The following is an 18,145-nucleotide window of genomic DNA, read 5'->3' on the forward strand; positions in this document are numbered from 1 at the left end:
CCATGCTTTGCCGTGTGGGTAAGATACTCTCAGTAGCTTGCCGGGCTCTCCGAGAGGGGCAGAGGAATCGAACCCGAGTCGACCTCGTGCAAGGCAAATGCCCTACCCACTAAGCTCTCACCCCAGCCCACCTAAAAAGGAAATGGAACACTATTACACCATTCGAAGACCCAGTCAGCAGAGGGAGGCTCCAGAATTCCACAACAGAAAGCAGCCATTTGGCTCCATAGACATTTTTTTCCTTTCTTCACTTTGTTTTTTCTTTGAAAGGGATGGTTTTTTTTTTTTTTTTTTTTTTTTTTTGCTTTTTGGGTCGCACCCGGCGATGCACAGGGGTTATTCCTGGCTCTGCACTCAGGAATTACGCCTGGCAGTGCTCAGGGGACCATATGGGATGCTGGGAATTGAACCTGGGTCGGCTGCATGCAAGGCAAACGCCCTACCCGCTGTGCTATCACTCCAGCCCCGAAAGGCATGTTTTGAAGATTTGAGGCTTTCTGAATTGGAGGATCCATAGCCTCATGTTCCTCGTGTCCTTGTACCTTTGACTACATGGATAGCTAAAGGGAAAATGCACAAAAAATAATTACATTCATGCTTTGAGAAAAGTAACATGTGAGTGTGTGTATCATGCATTCACTCACTCTCCTTCCTTAACTTCTGTTCATGCACCAGTCTTCGCTGAGCACCAGCTATGTATCAAACAGTGTGCTAAGTGCTGGGGCCTCAGCGGGAGCCTCTGAACACTGCCCAACTTTGCGGGGTTCGCAGTGTAAAGAGGAAGCAACCAAAACTGGAGCCAAACAGAAAGCTAAATGGCTCCACGACTAGTCAGTTCTTTGCAGGGACCTCACCTGAGGCTGAGAATAAATGCCATGAGGAAGAGGACCTGTGGAGAATCACTGTAAGGGGGTGACCCAAGACTGATACTCGGGATGAAGGAGATCTAGTCATGTGACCAACAGGTGTGGGGTGGCAGATGCAATCGAAGAGAAGATTTGCAACATGGACAAAAACCTGTGGAAGGAGAGCCTGTGGCATAGATGAAGGAATGAACAAATGTATTATGTAACCAGAGTGATCCCTGATGCCACATATGCCCCTGAGCATTGCCAGGGAAACCCTGGCAGCTCCCGGTCCTGACAGGGTGGCCGAGGTAAACCCCAGCAGGTCCTGATCTGCACCTCATGCTCAGAGTCTTGCTTTGAACCACCACTCCAGTTGGCCTGAAAACTCTCTCCTACTCTTGCCTATTCAGGTATATGCAAGCTTCAAACCTATGTATAGGGTTAGCATAAATCCAGTCTCCCTATCATAACTTAATAATGAAGAAACACATGGGTGCTGGAGCGATAGCACAGCGGGTAGGGTATGTTCGATTCCCGGCATCCCATATAGTCCCCTGAGCACTGCCAGGAGTAATTCCTGAGTGTAGAGCTAGGAGTAACCCCTGTGCATCACCGGGTATGACCCAAAAAGTAAAAATAAATAAATAAATAAAATAATGAAGAAACACTTCCTCATAAGACATACTCTATGAGTATTTAATAATTTCTCTATTTGTTTCAGGGTTTTCATAATAATAAATAATACCCAGTAGTTTTTGTTTTGTTTTGTTATTTTAGTCTTCTCCTGGTCCTATTTGGGGTTGATTCCTAGCTCTGCACTCAGGAATCACTCCTGGCAGACTAGGGGAACCAGATGAGGTGCCAGGGATTGAACCCGGGTTGGCCACATGAAGGGCAGATGTCCTACCCATTGTACTATCACCCCAGCCCCTACTTTTATTCACTTTTTAAAAATTCCCTCCCCAGCGCCTCTCCCTCTTCCCTTCATTGCTGCCATCAGTGTTGTGGAAGTGACTGGGGCTTGCCCACATGCCTGGCACAGGTGCTCACATTTCCTGAGCTGTGGTGTTCACCCAGAATCACCCATCATGTTGTGATGTTCACACACTTGACCAGGTGTTCACTGAGGTTTGCACCCCTTTGGCTTTGGGACTTGCGCACATGATTGTTGGGGAATGTACCTGTTTTGTGGTGCTTGCACATACCTGGGTACAGTGTGACTAGAAATTACTTATGGTGCCAGGGATGGCAAAGAGCAGAGCTGCTAGGATCTCACTGGGTATATGTGGGGACACTAGAATTTGAACTCATGACCATAAGTTTACAAGATGGTGACCTAAGCCCCTGTACTATTCTATTTTTTAAAATTTTGGGGTCACACCCAGCGATGCACAGAGGTTACTCCTGTCTCTGCACTCAGGAATTACTCCTGGCAGTGCTCAGGGGACCATATGGGATGCTGGGAATCGAACCCGGGTCAGCCGCATACAAGACAAATGCCCTATTCGCTGTGCTAGTGCTCCAACCCCTCCCCTGTACTTTTTTTCTGGGCTCAAAAAAACTTGTTAATATCTACTTAAGGTAAAAAATTTCTCTCTTGTCTCATATATTCGCCCCTCCGTTTTATTTAGATACCATGATTTATGTGATTATTTACAATGGAGCTTCAAGCATGCAATGTTCCCATCTCCAGTCCCATCACCCCAGATTCCCTTCTACCCTGCTGTCTGACTCCTTGACAGTTACATTTTTAACTTTGTTATAGTTGGCATCCCATGCTGGGTCTGGTGATTTAGATACATATACTTTACCTCTGGAGTGATAGCACAGTGGGTAGGGCGTTTGTCTTGCACGAGGACAACCCGGGTTCGATTCCTCTGTCCTTCTCGGAGAGCCCGGCAAGCTACCAAGAGTATCCCACCCGCATGGCAGAGCCTGGCAAGCTCCCCGTGGCATATTCGATATGCCAAAAACAGTAACAACAAGTCTCTCAGTGGAGACGTTACGGGTGCCCGCTCGAGAAAATCGATGAACAATGGGAGGACAGTGCGGTGCTACAGTGCTACTTTGCCTCTACACAATACTTCGAACTAGGGTCCAAATAAGGTCTAAATATTATCATTGGTTAGGTCTCTTAGATCTTTTTATTTATTCTGGATTTGGGGATCACATGTAGCAATGTTTAGAACTTATTCCTGGCTTTGTGCTCAGGAATCACTCCTGGCAGGTCTTGAGGGACCATATGGGATGCTGGGAATAGAACCCAGGTTAGCCACATGCCAGGACAGTGCCCTATTCACTGTACCATCACTCCAGCCCCTCCCTCTTAGACTTTTTTTTAATAGATTATCTTCTCCTTCTCCTCACTCCATATTTCTTTGAATTGTATTGGTGGAAGAGAATGGGTTGGTTTCTATATATTAAATATTGCTGACTGCATCCTACAATCATTTAGTTGGACTTTGGTCCCCTTCTTCTTCCTGAAGATTTGTCTATGTTCTGCTCTATCTTCTGGTTTTTTTTTGTTTGTTTGTTTTTTGCTTTTTGGGCCACACCTGGCGATGCACAGGGGTTACTCCTGGCTTTGCACCCAGAAATTACTCCTAGCGGTGCTCAGGGGACCATATGGGATGCTGGGAATCGAACCCAGGTCGGCTTCGTGCAAGGCAAACGCCCTACCTGCTGTACTATCGCTCCAGCCCCTCTATCTCCTGTTTTGAGCCCATTGTTGACATCATAACTATTGTAGACTTTTTACCTGGATACCAAAGGATTCCTTTCTGTTTCCCTTACACTACATCCTTGAATTAGGGCCCACTTGGGTGGAGGTTCATCTTTTCAAGTAGGAAATGCCATTGCTGGAGGGATCTAGTCTCCAGGATCCACCCCAATTTTGCAGGACAAATCTCAAATACTGAGGGGACCGTGGAAGGAAAATCCAATAGTGGAAATGTGTATGAATGAAGAATATGATCTGTGAAGCTGGGAAAGGGAGAACTGGGAGAGAATGTGGGTGAACCACTTTGAAGAACATAGTGACATTGGGAGCCTGAGAGGCCGGCGGTTAGAAGAGTTATGTGGGGAAACTTGTTTCACTGAAACATGAGTAAAAGAAAGGAACTCTGGTCAAATTCCAAACAATCCATGTAAGAAAATAAAATAAAGTTTGTGATGAGGAAATGCCAGAAAAATATGTCCCTAACATTTTTAAACAAGTTGGAAACAAAATTTAAATTAGTTCATTTATTTTTCCAGGAACCTTCCCAGTAATACTAGGGGATCCTGAGCTTGAGGGTCACTCCGGGTGATACTTGGTCAACAGGGCCAGATGGTCCCGTGCTCATGTCCAGGACTGTGATGTGGTACCTGGTGGCGGGGGGGTGGGGTACAGTGCTGAGGACTGTACCTGGGCAAGGCTGAGCTCCAGCCCTTTGAGCTATCTCCCTGGCCCCAAAGGACAAAATTGAAAGACAAAAACTTATGAAAGGACAGCATAAGTAAAAATCACAACTCCTTAGAAAACAAGTGATGGGAGTAATGGAAAATTAAAAACAAGATGACAGAACACAAGAAAATAAAAGATAAAATCAGGTTGAAGGGTCTGAACTTTCATGCAGCTGACCCAGGTTCCATCCCTGGCATCCCATAAGGTTCCCCAAGCTCTGCCAGATGTGACCCCTGAGTGCAGAACCAGGAGTAAGCCCTGAGCACCCCTGGGTGTGGCTCAAACACACCCCCTCCCAATAAATAAATAAACAGATGGTGTCTGTAAAACACTTTATGGATTTCAGGGCTACTGGAAGTGTTCACGAAACAGTAGATGAAAACAGAAGAGGAAGTGATGGGGAAGGGAGGGAAGAGAAGGATGAAAGTGGAAGGGGAAGGGGAAGAGAAGTCTTCGAGAAGCCTATTTAGAAAATCCTACAAGAGCAGCAGCTCTTGCAGTCACAGGACATGGTATTGTATCCACAACAAGCAATACGAAACATACTGTCTAGCATTGCCTTTTCGGCAGTATGAATGGTGGTGGGACTGGTCTTGAAATATCAAAGGTAACTAAAGTAGAGAAAGAGACTATTGTGCAAATTGTCTGCCACACAGGCAGGAGGACGTGTGGAATGGGGTGGGGGTGGGGGATACTGGGGAATTTGGTGGTGGAAAACGTGCACTGGTGAAGGGATGGGTGTTTGATGACTGTACGGTGGAAGCTCAAACATGAAAGCTTTGTTACTGTACCTCGTGGAAGCTCAAACATGAAAGCTTTGTTACTGTACCTCATGGTGAATCTGTAACACTGTAGCACCGTTGTTCATCAGTTTGCTCCAGCGGGCCCAGAAACGTCTCCATTGTGAGACTTGTTGTTACTGTGTTTGGCATATTGAATACATCACAGGTAGCTTACCAGGCTTTGCCATGCAGGCAAGATACTCTCAGTAGCTTGCCGGGCTGTCTGAGTGGGGTGGAGGAATCGAACCCAGGTTGGCCAGGTCGGCGGTGTGCAAGGCAACTGCCCTACCCGCTGTGCTATCACTCCAGCCCCATGGTGAATCAATAAAATAGAAAAGAAAAGAAAAGAAAAGAAAAGAAAAGAAAAGAAAAGAAAAGAAAAGAAAAGCATACAAGATCTATACAGAGATAGGGCCTAGGGTCCTGGGAAGTGGGTGCATTTCTGTTGGGCTAGTGACCCCCTTCCCTCCCCCTACTGATATTGCAGCTGGGTGCCCTGCTCATCACCTTCTTCAGAAGGGCCTGTGGGAGGCGATCTGTGGCGCCAGGCCCAGATGAGAGATGCACATGTTCCCACGCTTTGGCATTCTGCCCTCAGTCCTGCGGCCTAATAACTGGTCAGACTCCCCCTCCCCCCGGGAGATACCATGCTTCTGGGCACAGTGGCATTTGTGTTGTGTCCTCCCCAACACGTTCCTGGAAACTGACCCCCTGAGAACAGCATGTTGGTGAGGGAGCACACCAGGCTGAGGTCACTGGGTTCTGCTATGAACCCTCCCCCAGGCCAGCAGCACTTAGAGTCCCTGGGCCTTTGGTGATGAATAGAAACCATAGCATCATCCACAGAACATCTAGTCACGAGGGGCCTCATGGGAAACCAGAGACCCTTCCACACACCACCCTCGTGCAGGGCTGTGGTTCTCCTCAGCCGTAGCACATTTTCCTTACTCTCGATGGCCTTGTGGGAAAGGGCATCCCCAGCTTTCCTCCCCACAGGCCGTGGCCCAGTCAGTGAGCCGACAGCCCCTTCTCCAGTGGACACAGCCTGGGTACTGTGTGCTGAAGGAATTCCTCACAAACATATTTCTGACAACTTTTATTTTTTCTAATTAGAAAATATTAAACTGTATTGTGGGAAAATAGGAGAGTACCCGAAAAAGAATGGGAGAGCAAAGGAATATAACCAGAGGGAAACCTATAAAAGTATATAACTAATTACCTGTCTCTGTAGATAAAGCTTTGCATCAGGACTGTTTTGCCTATGATCAAGGAACCTTTTACTTTTCTAATATATGTATATATATTTCTAATATATTTCTAACATATATATATATTATTTTTTGGGTCACACCCACAATGCACATGGGATACTCCTGGCTCTGCACTCAGGAGTTACTCCTGGCGGTACTCGGGGGACCATATGGGATGCTGGGGATTGAACCCAGGTCCACCTCGTGCAAGGCAAATGCCCTATCCACTGTGCTATCGCTCCAGCCCCTCCTTTTCTAATATTAAATACTATCAAGAAAAACTCCTCTATGGTCCCACAGGAAATGTCATACACAAAGAATTCTTGTAAAGAGCTGAATTCCACCATCTTGGGCATGCTAATAGGCTGGATCATCCCTCTCTCATGACTCTTGAGAATTGGGTTCTTGCTCTGAAGGAATTCGAACTGTGTGATGGCTGACAGAAGTGCTGTTGGAAGTGAAGGTGTAGCTGATTCAAAGGCAGCCCAAGCATATGCCAAGGCCACTGTCTAGACTGCAAATTAGCACATGGCTGATGATAGAACAGCACCTCCAGGCAGAACTCCAGGTGTGCCAAAGTACATTCAGAGACTTGCTGAAGGGAGTGTGGGTTACATCTCCCCATTTGCTCCCTCCCAGCTCTTGTGGAAGGGACAGTGACAAGGGCAGAGAGTGAAGTGGGAAGCTAGAGTCATTCTATCACGTAAAGAAAGTCAGCCCTCATTATTTTTTTGAGATACACCTAGCAATGCATAGGGGTTACTCCAGGCTCTGCACTTGTGAATCACTCCTGGCAGTGCTTGGTGCCCATATGATATATGGGGTGCAGGGGTCAAGCCCCGAATGGCCATGTACAACATAAGTATAATATGGTTCTGGCCTCCATCCCCTAATTTGTTGTTGTTGTTGTTTTAGAATAGAACTCATGGAGAGCAAGTACAGAGGTTAAGGCACTTGCCTTGCAGGTGGCTGACCCAAGTTTGATCCCCCATCACCACATGGTCTTCTGAGCACAAATCCAGGAGTAGCCCATGAACATAGATGGGTGTGGCTTGCCTCACACCCCCGTCCCAAAAAATGAATTAGAACTCACACACTTGTATTTGAAAAGTATTTCTTTAACTAGATATCAGCGAATGCTCCAGTCAGCCTTGCCAAAATGGTGGAACTTGTGTGGAAGGAATCAGCCAGTACAAATGCATCTGTCCTCAGGGAAGGACAGGAAGTCGCTGTCAGCATCAGACCCAGACTGGTGAGTAGCTGCTATGGGACTGTGAGAGAGTATGGACAGAAAACCCTGGTCTGCTGCCACCCCCAGCTGCCAGGTCGGAGCTCAGGCCTGGGTCCTTGAGAGCACAGAAGATCACCCTAGTTCCTTGAGGTGGTTCTCTGGGATGAACTTTAGCTCTTCGGATGGAAATATAATTGCAGAGACTGACTCTAAGCCTGAAAACTCCCCAGATCAGAATTTGAGCGGTAAAGTATCTTTGCTGCTGTCACCTCACTTGGTGGATACTGGCTCAGCAGATCACTCCTCCCAGCAGATCCCACCCATCCTGAGAAGTGAGTGGTGAGGAGCCAGGGAAATAGTACAGTTGGAAGGGCACTTGCCTTGAATGTGGCTGACCCGTGTTCAATCCTTGGTTCTCTCAGCCAGAATTACCACCTGGAGTAATTCCTGAGTGCAGGGCCAGTAGTGAGCTCTGAGCTCAATCACCTCAGCACCACCCAGTGTGACCCCAAAGCAAACAAAATCAAAAAAACTAAATAAATCAGTGGCTATTGGAGTAGGCCCAGGCATTTCCAGAGCTGGATAATTAGGCATGTCACAGCTGAGAAGGTTATCAGAGATACTCAAGGCCCAGCTTATCCCCAAATAGAAGGCCTAGGAGTCCAACCATGGCTGCTTTTGCAGCGGGCAAGGAGATCTGCTGATGGGACTCTGGAGAACGGATGGAATTTCCCACGCGTTTCTTATATAGAAGAGAGAAACTCCAAAGCTCTCCTTGCCAGAATAGGCTGCAGTGTCCTTTCTGGTTGTCTTGATTTCTTTGTGGCATCTCTGTGGGTGGTGGAAGAATTGGTGGTCAACAGTGAGGAGAACAGTCGCTCTCAGTGTTGGTTGCCCTGACCTTAGACCCCTGCCTGAGGTCTGCTTTGAATATTATCCCTGGGGGCAGAGATATGGGTCAGTGGTGAACTGTGGGCCTCCCAGAGGTAGACCTGGATTTGAGCCCTGATTCTGGAAGATGATGAGGAGGAGGAGAAAGAGGAGGAGGGTGATGATGAGGATGAGCATGATGATGATGAGGAGGAGGATGAAGATGATGAGGAGGAGGAGAAGGAAGAGGATATGTCCCCGAGTGATGCAGCAGCCTCCTGTGCCTTACTATGGTTCTGCTAAGTCAGCGTGCTGGTTCTTGCTCAGAAGGAGCCTGCCCCCCAGGGAGCCCAGAGGCTCCCCAAAGCCTTCAGTCCCAGCAGCTGCTCCTTGTTCCTTGTGGAACCATCCTGGCAGCTTTACTTACAGACAGGAAAGAAAGAAATGGGTCCCTTTCCACCCACATGAACCTGTCCAGGCCCCTCAAGGTCGCTGGCCCCAGCTTCAGCAAATCATTCCTCAGTCCTGCAGTCACTTTCTATACCGCCTCTCCCTGGAGCTTCCAACAGGAAGGGAAGGAGGAAGGAGTATTGCCAGCTGTGTCCCTCACTTCCCACATACAGCCCAGTCACAGCTTGTTTCTGGTCCCATGGTCCCTCGGCCCAGAGCCTGCCGCCCCATCAGCCCTGCCTCTGCCTTTCCAGTCACCTCAAGGAGCCTCTCTTGGCTTGATGTTTAATAATGATTATTCTGCTGAGGTAAAACATACATAATATAAAAGTTTACCATTTTACCCCATTTTTTGTCAGTACCATGCTAATCAGCACAATAATCAGTGTCCTAATCAACATCCTTACCATCCATCTCCCAAACATCTTCCACCTTGCAAAGCCCATCCAGCCCCTATGAAACAGAATGTCAGATATGCTTTCAACGTCTTCAGGGTCTGGAGCGATAGTACAGTGGATAAGGCTCTCGCCCTGCACTCTGCCAATCTGGGTTCAATTCTTGGCATCCCACATGGTCCCCCAAGCACAGCCAGGAGTAATTCCTGAGTGCAGAGCCAGGAGTAAACCTTGAGCATTGCTGTGTGTGTCCCCCCCCCCCAAAAAAAAGAATTGATTTCTAATTTTCTTCTGATGTCCTCTGAGTTTTACTTCCTGTGAGCGTCATTTGGTTTCTTGTGCTTCCTGTACCCTAGTCTCCAATCACTAAACAGAGTTGTGCTCTAAAAAGGGTAAAACTTTTCAAGAGCAATTTTCTTTTCTTTTTGGGTCATACCCAGCAATGCACAGGGATTACTCCTGGCTCATGCACCCAGGAATTACTCCTGGCAGTGCTTGGGGGACCATATGGGATGCTGGGAATCAAACCAGGGTGGGCAGCGTGCAAGGCAAACGCCGTACCCGCTGTGCTCCAGCTCCAAGAACAATTTATTTTTCTGATCAAAAAAAGTCATTTGTGTTCCAACATCACAGAACTTAGACACTTTATAAAAGTTCCAATAATAATGACTAACCCCCCACCCTCCAAAAAAAAAAGTGATGTTTTAAACTCCGCGATTTCAACCCCCTGCTACTATTTGATTGCGTTTAAAGGTCTTTCAATAATAAACGTCTTTTGCGACTCTGTGCAGTGTAAAGGGCGGTGGGGGTATCGGGGTGACCCTGGCCTGTGGCTGTCCTCTGTGGGTGAATCCTGGGTGGTGGGCGCCACGGATGGTCAATGACTTGTCTTTCTTTCCCTTCTCCAGAGGGAGCTCTGAGAAGGGGCGAGACCACTCCCCCAGGGGTGCCAGGGCCGGGCAGTGAGAGTGTGTCTTCTCCCCGCAGCCGCCCCCGAGGCCAGCAGCCCGTCCTTCAGCCGCGCGCCCCGCTGCGCGCAGGTGGAGCGGGCGCAGCACTGCAGCTGCGAGGCGGGATTCCACCTGAGCGGCGCCCCCGCCGGCGACGGCGTCTGCCAGGGTAGGCGGGCTGGGCTGGGGCGGAGTGGGAGGCAAGCCGCGGCCACCAGACAGTGCTCCCCGCTCGGGACCTGCCCTCCAAACCGCCCCGCACGCCTTTCCACGCCCCCAACGCCTAGCCGACCCCTGCAAGACAGCAAGCTCTGAGCTCCAGGCTCATCCCCACCCCAGGCCTGTCCTGGCCACACCTGAGCTGTGCATCCTCCTTTCCGAAGAGCCTTGAGCCCCTGACTCCTCAACCTAGCGGGAGTCTCAGGGGCAGGTGGCCAGGAGAAGACTGAAACGCGGGTCTGTTTGCAGCCTGCTGGAGCTGAGGGGGCACCTGGGGCTCGTTCCTTATCTCCTCTCTCGAAACCCTTGGCTTTACTGACTCACCCACTTGTGCTAATGTCTGCTAATCTCTCAAGATCCCAAGTTATAAACAACTCAGGTGAGGGGGGGCTGCAAACCTGGAGCAGGCCAGTGGGTGCTGAGGGCATCATTTTATAGCCACAGAGGACCCTCCATCCCAAGATAATGCCCAGAGAGTGCAGGTGGGTCTGTGAACCGAGTCTAACTTCCGGTGTCAAACTGGGCGTTTCTGTCCGCAGATGTGAACGAGTGTGAGCTCTATGGACAGGACGGCCTGCTCGGGCTCTGCATGCATGCCTGCGTGAACACCCCTGGATCCTACCGCTGCAGCTGCCCCCCTGGGTACCGGATCCTGGGGGACGAGAAGAGCTGTGAAGGTCAGTATCAAGGCAGGGGCCAGCAGAACTGGGGAGCACTTCTCTGCTCCCGGAACCTCCAAGACCTCAGAATAGGGAGGAGGAAGAGTATTACAGGGTCAAAGTCTCAGATATATTTAATTTTTTTTTTGGTTTTGGGGATCACATCCGGCAGTGTTCAGGGTTTACTCCTGACTCTGAACTCAGGGATCACTCCTGGAGAGGCCCAAAGGACCATATAGAATGCTGGGGATTGAACCTAGGTTGGCCCTATGCAAGACAAGTGCCCTACCTGCTGTACTGTCACTCCAGCTCCTCAATATATATACAAATATACATACATATGTACACATATGTGTATATACATACAAATATAACATACATATACACACAAATATACACATGTACATACTCATGCATATATACAACATACATATGTTTATATATACATTACATATACATATATACACACATGTATATATATGTGTGTGTCTATGTATTTATATATTTATTTCAAAAGTCTCTCTTAGCCTACAATGCCCTCCATATAAATAGAAAAATGAGTCATTTAATATTGTGTCAAACAGTCTCTTCTGGTAACTGGATCCCATCCTCTCCTAGCTATGCCTTCGGTAAGGTCTGAATCCAAAGGCAGGACAGTCAGCTGGTCATCATGCTATGCGGCCTGGAGATGATAAGTAGGCTCCTGGCACAGTGCCCCTCTACATTGCTCCCTATAGGCACCAGCACACTTGCCTCTAAAAGGCAGGGCCAGGAGTGGCCTGACATTCTGGTGCACATGCTTGGGATGCAGGAATCCCAGGTTCAACCCCTGGCACCACATACTTTCCCACGCACCTCTGAGGATAGCCCCAAAGTGTGCCTGGGTGTGACAAAAAGTCAATCAGTGAGGGGGCTGGAGCGATAGTACAGTGGGTAGGGCATTTGCCTTGCATAGGAATGGGTTCAATCCCTGACATCCCATATGGCCCCCTGAGCACTGCCAGAAGTAACCCCTGAGCATTGCCAGGTGTGACCCCAAACCTCCCCCCAAAAAAACAATCAGTGAAAGGAGAGCCCTCGTGCACATATGCCTTGGTGTGGTCATGCTGTTGTCAGCAGTTAGACTTGGAGGAGGCCCCAGAGATAAGGACTCAGGTGAGTTCCTGCACAGTGCGGCCACTACCCTACCTGGCACACACAGTGTGTTTCACACCACACGTAGGCCCACTTTATCTACATGTCTGAGAATTAATTATCCATACTCCCATGTATGTTCATTCCCCTTACCCAAGGCCTTACCCAAGATAGCGATCACCCTGAGGAGCCTAGGTTAGGATGAGATGGAACTCTTAGGTCCAGAAAGTATTGTGAAAGCAATTTTAACCCAAATTGATGTTGCCAGAGTAGTTTCTGGGAAAGTCAGTTGCAGAGGAGGAGAACTTGAGACACAATGCGAGCTCCTTCACAGACAGTCCTCCTGAGGCTGCCCTAAGATTGTGCTGAGTTCTACTTGATCTACACAGCCTGGGCCTGAGTTCCTGTGATCCAATATTCAAAGAATCTCAGGCAAGGACAAGTTCTTACTCTTAGCAGAAATAGGAAAAAAAAGATGTTAGTTTGATACCCCTTGGTGTCCAGGCTCTTGTCTTCATGTTGAGAAAGAATTCAAGAAGATGGTGTAGATAAAAGCAGAAGGTGCTATTACAGTCATAGTATAAACTGGAAGTGGGACTCTCAAAGGAGAGTATCATGCACCAGGTCTTGGGTAAGGGGAATGAACATGCATGGGAGTATAGATACATTAGCAGGATTTGAGTGATACTGAAGTTACACATGAACTACATATTGCAGACCAGAAAGATAGTACAGTGGGTAAGGCACTTTTCTTGCACACAGCCAATCCAGGTTTGGTTCTTAGCATACCATACAGTCTCTCAATCCTTCCAGGAGGAATTCCTGAGTGCAGAGCCAGGAGTAACCCCTGAGCATCGCTGGGTGCCACCCCCAAACAAAAAAAAGAAAGAAATACATGTTGCACATATGTCACACATATCACTTGCATCTCATTATGCAGCTAGGGGGTATGTGAGTTAACATGTATTTGGGATTTAGTAAAGAGAAAAGCAAAATTAAAGTCAGGGTACTGTTTTCTACACATGCTTTACAAATCACAATCACAAATCATCCTGTTAATCGTCAATTGCCTCGAGCAGGCCCCAGTAATGTCTCCTTCATCCTAGCCCCGAGATTATATTCAAGGCTCTTTAGGAGAATGAGACCCATCATTGTTACTGGTATTTGGCATATTGGGTACGCCACGGGGAGTTTGCCAGACTCTGCTGTGTGGGCAGGCTACATTCGGTAGCCTGCCAGTTTGTCCAAAGTAGGAATGAGATAATAAGATGTCATAATAGGATGTCATTCGCGGCCGCGCAGTTCCGGGAGCTGGTTTTTATAGTCTCTGAGTCTTGGCCGCTGATGGGATTACATGGCGCCAGGGGGCCAGTTGGTGGGTGTGACCCCCGCCTACTGGAATTTGGAGGATCTGGGTGGAGGATGCTCGGCCCACATCCGAGTAGGCTTGGAGATCTCGGCCCTGGAACCCGCGTGACTTTGTCCCTCTGCCAGTACCTTCATGTGTGCGGAGAGTGGTCTCAGCATGGTGGTGGCTGGTCCTGGAGGTCTTTGGCTGCCGGAGCCCTGGTCGGGGCAGGGAGGAAAGCTCAACCTGCTCCCCTCCAAGGGGCCCTGGCGGCGAGGACAGTCAGGCGCTGGGGCAGGAGACTGCCACATGCTTTACAAACTGGTTTAAAATCAGTTATGGCCTATGTTTTTTTCTCTGCTTTTTGAGTCACAGCTGTTGATTCTGGAGGGGGCAGTGGGGCTGGGAACCAGGAAATGCAGTCTAGAGGTGTCAGCGTCTCAGGTAATGGGAGAGTACTTGGAGGGTCGAGGTGCAGAATCCTGTCCCTGGGTTTGTTTGGCCTCCCAGAGGACTGGTCTGGGTTTCCAAGGTTGATTCTAGGCACAGTGGGCAACTCCTCTAACTAGCAAGCAGTGCAACAAGAGACTATATGCAAGGTAGGAAGCTGTAGACACAGCTGGTAGACTGGGAGGCTGAGGATCCTTCATCAGCAGCAGACAGGACCTGGGCATGTGGAACACATGATAGTCCCAGTCTGGTCCCTATGGCACAGGTACAACCACGGTATTCACCACACACTTGGGAGTATATGGGACATTTGGGGCTGTTGCCAGTGGTTTGTGTTCACTCTTATGACAACTATTATTAGCACTCTCCCATTTTCACACTGCCTCTTAGGACGTATATACATATTAAGAGACACATATATGTCAATCTTGGCACTAGCTGATAGTCAGGATGTGCATTTTTAGACCTGAAGGCAAAGTAGGGTTTCCAGTTGTTTAACTCAGACTTCATCCCTGGAACTCCAATGTTTTAGCCAGTCTCCGTGAGAGAACTGAGTCTTCAAGTGCGGGCCGCACTAAGAAAGGCACATCTGTGTTCCCCCAGCTGGGCTACTCCCGTGGGTACATGACCTGAAAGAATCTATTGCAGGGTCTCAGAGGTAACCAGAAATAGAGTAGAAGGCATCTATATAGCCACCATCCATCTGCCCACCCATCCATTCATCCATTCATACATCTACCCATCCATCTGTCCATCCATATGCCAATCCTCCCATCCATACGTCTAGTCATTCATTTATCTGTCCATCCATCCACCCATCCATCCACCTGCACATCTTTCCATCTGTTCATCTATCTATCTGTTCACACATGTGTCCATCTACCCATATTCTTGTCCATCAATACATACATACATACACGCATCTGCCGAAACACCCAGCTGTCCATCCATCCATGGAAGGATAGATGAATAGCCTCCAGTTGGGCAATTCACATGCTGTAGGCAGGACTGAGCTCTTACAGAGGAAAGTGCGGTTGATCTGAAACTACAAAGGGCATGAGAACAGCTATGGAGGGGACTTCAGAGCCCTTGGAAGAGGCAAATCAGAGAGCAGCATGATTAGCAGCAGAGAGTGCAGAGCCTCAGGGAAGGAGAGAATCCAGGGAGGCACATACCCAGCAGGGGTCAGCTGACTGACACAAGAGCTGGACTTCAGATGGTCAGAGGCAACAAGATTTCCTGCTTGAAGAACAAGCTCTGGGTATTGAAACAGTCCACATAAATGGAGCCCCACATTTCAGCGCCAGTGTGGGCCCTTTGTGTGGGGTCTTCCTTCACCGGCCATCCCGTGTTTCAGATATCGATGAGTGCGTGAGTCCACAGCAGGTGTGCCCCCCAGGGACCACGTGCATCAACACTGGAGGAGGCTTCCAGTGCGTCAGCCCACAGTGTCCCGAGGGCAGTAGCAATGTCAGCTACGTGAAGACGTCTCCCTTGTACGTATGGGCATGGTGGGGCTGGCATACCCCCTAGGCCAGGCCTTCAGGGTGGCAGGGCTGGGCTCTCCTGGAGGCTCTTGGGAGAAGATGACTGTCAAAAGAAAGGTGAATGGTAGGAGCTGGTAGTCTGGCTTTGGGAGCTCAGGTCCCTTCAGTGGTTTTGAAACTCACTTCTTCTTGGAGCATTAATAACCCAGCTTACCCTGACAGAAATCATCCTCTGCTGACTTGGAGGATCACGGAGCTGTACCCATCCTATTATTATGCTGTCAAGGAGGGCCACTGGGAGTGGCAGCTAGAGGCAACAAATGCAAGGAGATTTGATGCCTAGTAGCATCAGACACATCAAAATTCCTGCACCCCACCCCAGAAGGAGGGGTAATGTGAGGGATAATGTTCAAGATGTGCCACATCTCCTCCTGAACCAGAAATCAAAGCCCCCCCCCCCCACCACCGCAAACAGTCTTTCAGAATTGACTTCCCAAGCTACTGATTACTGCTGCCTGAATCAGTGATGCTTGAATTGCTTGGGGAGGGGGCAGGGGGCTCAGGGCTTTAGCAGAGTAGAAAGTATGAGAAACTTGGAACTGCAAATTCCTCAGGATTCACCTAGTGAAGGGACAGGGTGTCCTGCCTTTGGGGACATCCCTGATGAACACCTTTATTTACTCTTTACCCTGATCACCGGGATGAGTCCCATCACCAATAGGCAGATCTGCCTTTCACATTTGAGAAGGCAGAGATGCAGCAAAAGCAGTTTTCTTAAGATTGTTTTGGGAGGCAGCGTTACTTGCTTTAAGGAATGCTCTCCACATCTGGAGCACCAATGTGCAGTGGAAGGAGCACCTATGTGCAGTGGAACTAGCTAACTCCTGGGGTCTGAACAGCAGCATCACCAGTGTTAGACAGTTGCACTTCATTTATCTGTAAAAATATAGCAGGGGCCAGAAGGAAAGTGCAGTGTGTAAGGTGCTTGCCATACACACAGCTGACCCAGTACCACATAAGGTCCACTGAGCCCTGCCAGACTGAGCACAAAGCCACAAGTAAGCCATGGGCACCACCAAGTATGGCCTCAAAAGCAAACTGATAGCAGTATGGCCAGGGATGTGGGTCAGTGGGAGGACAGTTCATGCAGGTGTGAGTCCTGGGTTCAATTCCCAGCACTGCCAGAAATAGATATTGTTATGTCTGTACATAGCCCAGGGCTCCTATCAACACATGCACACTCTAGCAGGAGCCAGGAGAGCACCCCTTCCCCGACCATACCCAAAGCTGCCACATGTGCCTGGAGCTCTAGCCTGTGTGACAGTGGAGAGGACCCCGAGGCTGGGAGAGGTCACTCTCCTAGCCTCTGCAAGAGAGCAGGTGGGATGGATGAGCCAGGTCATAGCACCCCCTCGCTGGACTCCCCACGGCTGACTCTTTGCCTCTCTGTTCCAGCCAGTGTGAGCGAAACCCCTGCCCCATGGACAGCAGACCGTGCCGCCACTTGCCCAAGACCATCTCTTTCCATTACCTCTCCCTGCCCTCCAACCTGCAGACTCCCGTCACGCTCTTCCGCATGGCCACCACGGCCTCTGTGCCGGGCCGATCTGGACCCAACAGCCTTCGATTTGGGATCGTGGGTGGGAACAACCGCGGCCACTTTGTGATGCAGCGCTCCGACCGGCAGACGGGAGAGCTGATCCTCATCCAGCCCCTGGAAGGGCCGCAGACGCTGGAGGTGGACGTGGACATGTCCGAATACCTGGACCGCTCCTTTCAGACCAACCACATGTCAAAGGTCACCATCTTTGTGTCCCCTTATGACTTCTAGGGGGCTGAAGCGATAGCACAGCGGGTAGGGCATTTGCCTTGCACGTGGCCAACCCAGGTTGGATTCCTCCATCCCTCTTGGAGACTGGCAAGCTACTGAGAGTATCCCACCCGCACTGCAGAGCCTGGCAAGCTACCCGTGCGTATTCGATATGCCAAAAACAGTAACAAGTCTCACAATGGAGATGTTACTAGTGCCCGCTTGAGCAAATTGATGAACAAAGGGAGGATAGTGCTACAGCGCTATAATTTCTAAGGCTGCAGGGGGAAGGGGAGACCTGGGCTCACTTCTATTTGGCAGAGACCCAGCTGCTGGCACACGAGCCACAGGCTCTCACCCCCTCTCCCGGCTCTGCCCACCCAAGCCTTAGAGCAGCTCCGCAGGCTATGCCACGGAGGGCACAGTGACAGCCACGGAACCCTCCCGCCACCATGACTTTCTCTGCTCAACGGCCCTTCTCTTAGGTTGCATGTGCATTTCCTGGAAGATTTCTTTGACGGAGGAATAGGCAGCCTCCCCAAATCCCATGTGAATGGCCTTGATGAGCAACAAACAAGCTGGGGAGGCAAAAGCTCCTTGTGAGGAGTCTGAGATGATTTCTAGATGATACTGAGATGACACCCTCCTGGGTGGTCCCAGATAGCAAGTGTTCTGGCCACGTGCGGGAGGAAGCCACAGCTGCACACACATGGCAGAGGGAGGTAGTGGTTCTCTTGCCATGAGCCGGCGTGTGGTTTGCAGCCGTGCCCCACTAGCCTTCTCATCAGGAAGCCAGCGCTGGGGAGGCTGAATTCCC

At 49.5% G+C, this 18,145-nt stretch overlaps 1 protein-coding gene across 1 annotated transcript in view; it reads left to right on the top strand.

The window, feature by feature from the left end:
- FBLN7 (fibulin 7) overlaps positions 1 to 17,349 on the top strand; it is a 34,165-nt gene extending 16,816 nt beyond the window's left edge. The window contains exons 4-8 of the mRNA XM_056128868.1: positions 7,452 to 7,577; positions 10,259 to 10,390; positions 10,980 to 11,117; positions 15,389 to 15,527; positions 16,974 to 17,349. Of these exons, the coding sequence (XP_055984843.1) occupies positions 7,452 to 7,577; positions 10,259 to 10,390; positions 10,980 to 11,117; positions 15,389 to 15,527; positions 16,974 to 17,349 (911 nt within the window). The remainder of the gene's footprint in view (positions 1 to 7,451; positions 7,578 to 10,258; positions 10,391 to 10,979; positions 11,118 to 15,388; positions 15,528 to 16,973) is intronic.
- Positions 17,350 to 18,145: the final 796 nt, after the last annotated feature.

This window comes from Sorex fumeus, unplaced genomic scaffold, assembly GCF_029834395.1.
Source record: "Sorex fumeus unplaced genomic scaffold, SorFum_2.1 ptg000006l, whole genome shotgun sequence".
NCBI lineage: Eukaryota > Metazoa > Chordata > Mammalia > Eulipotyphla > Soricidae > Sorex > Sorex fumeus.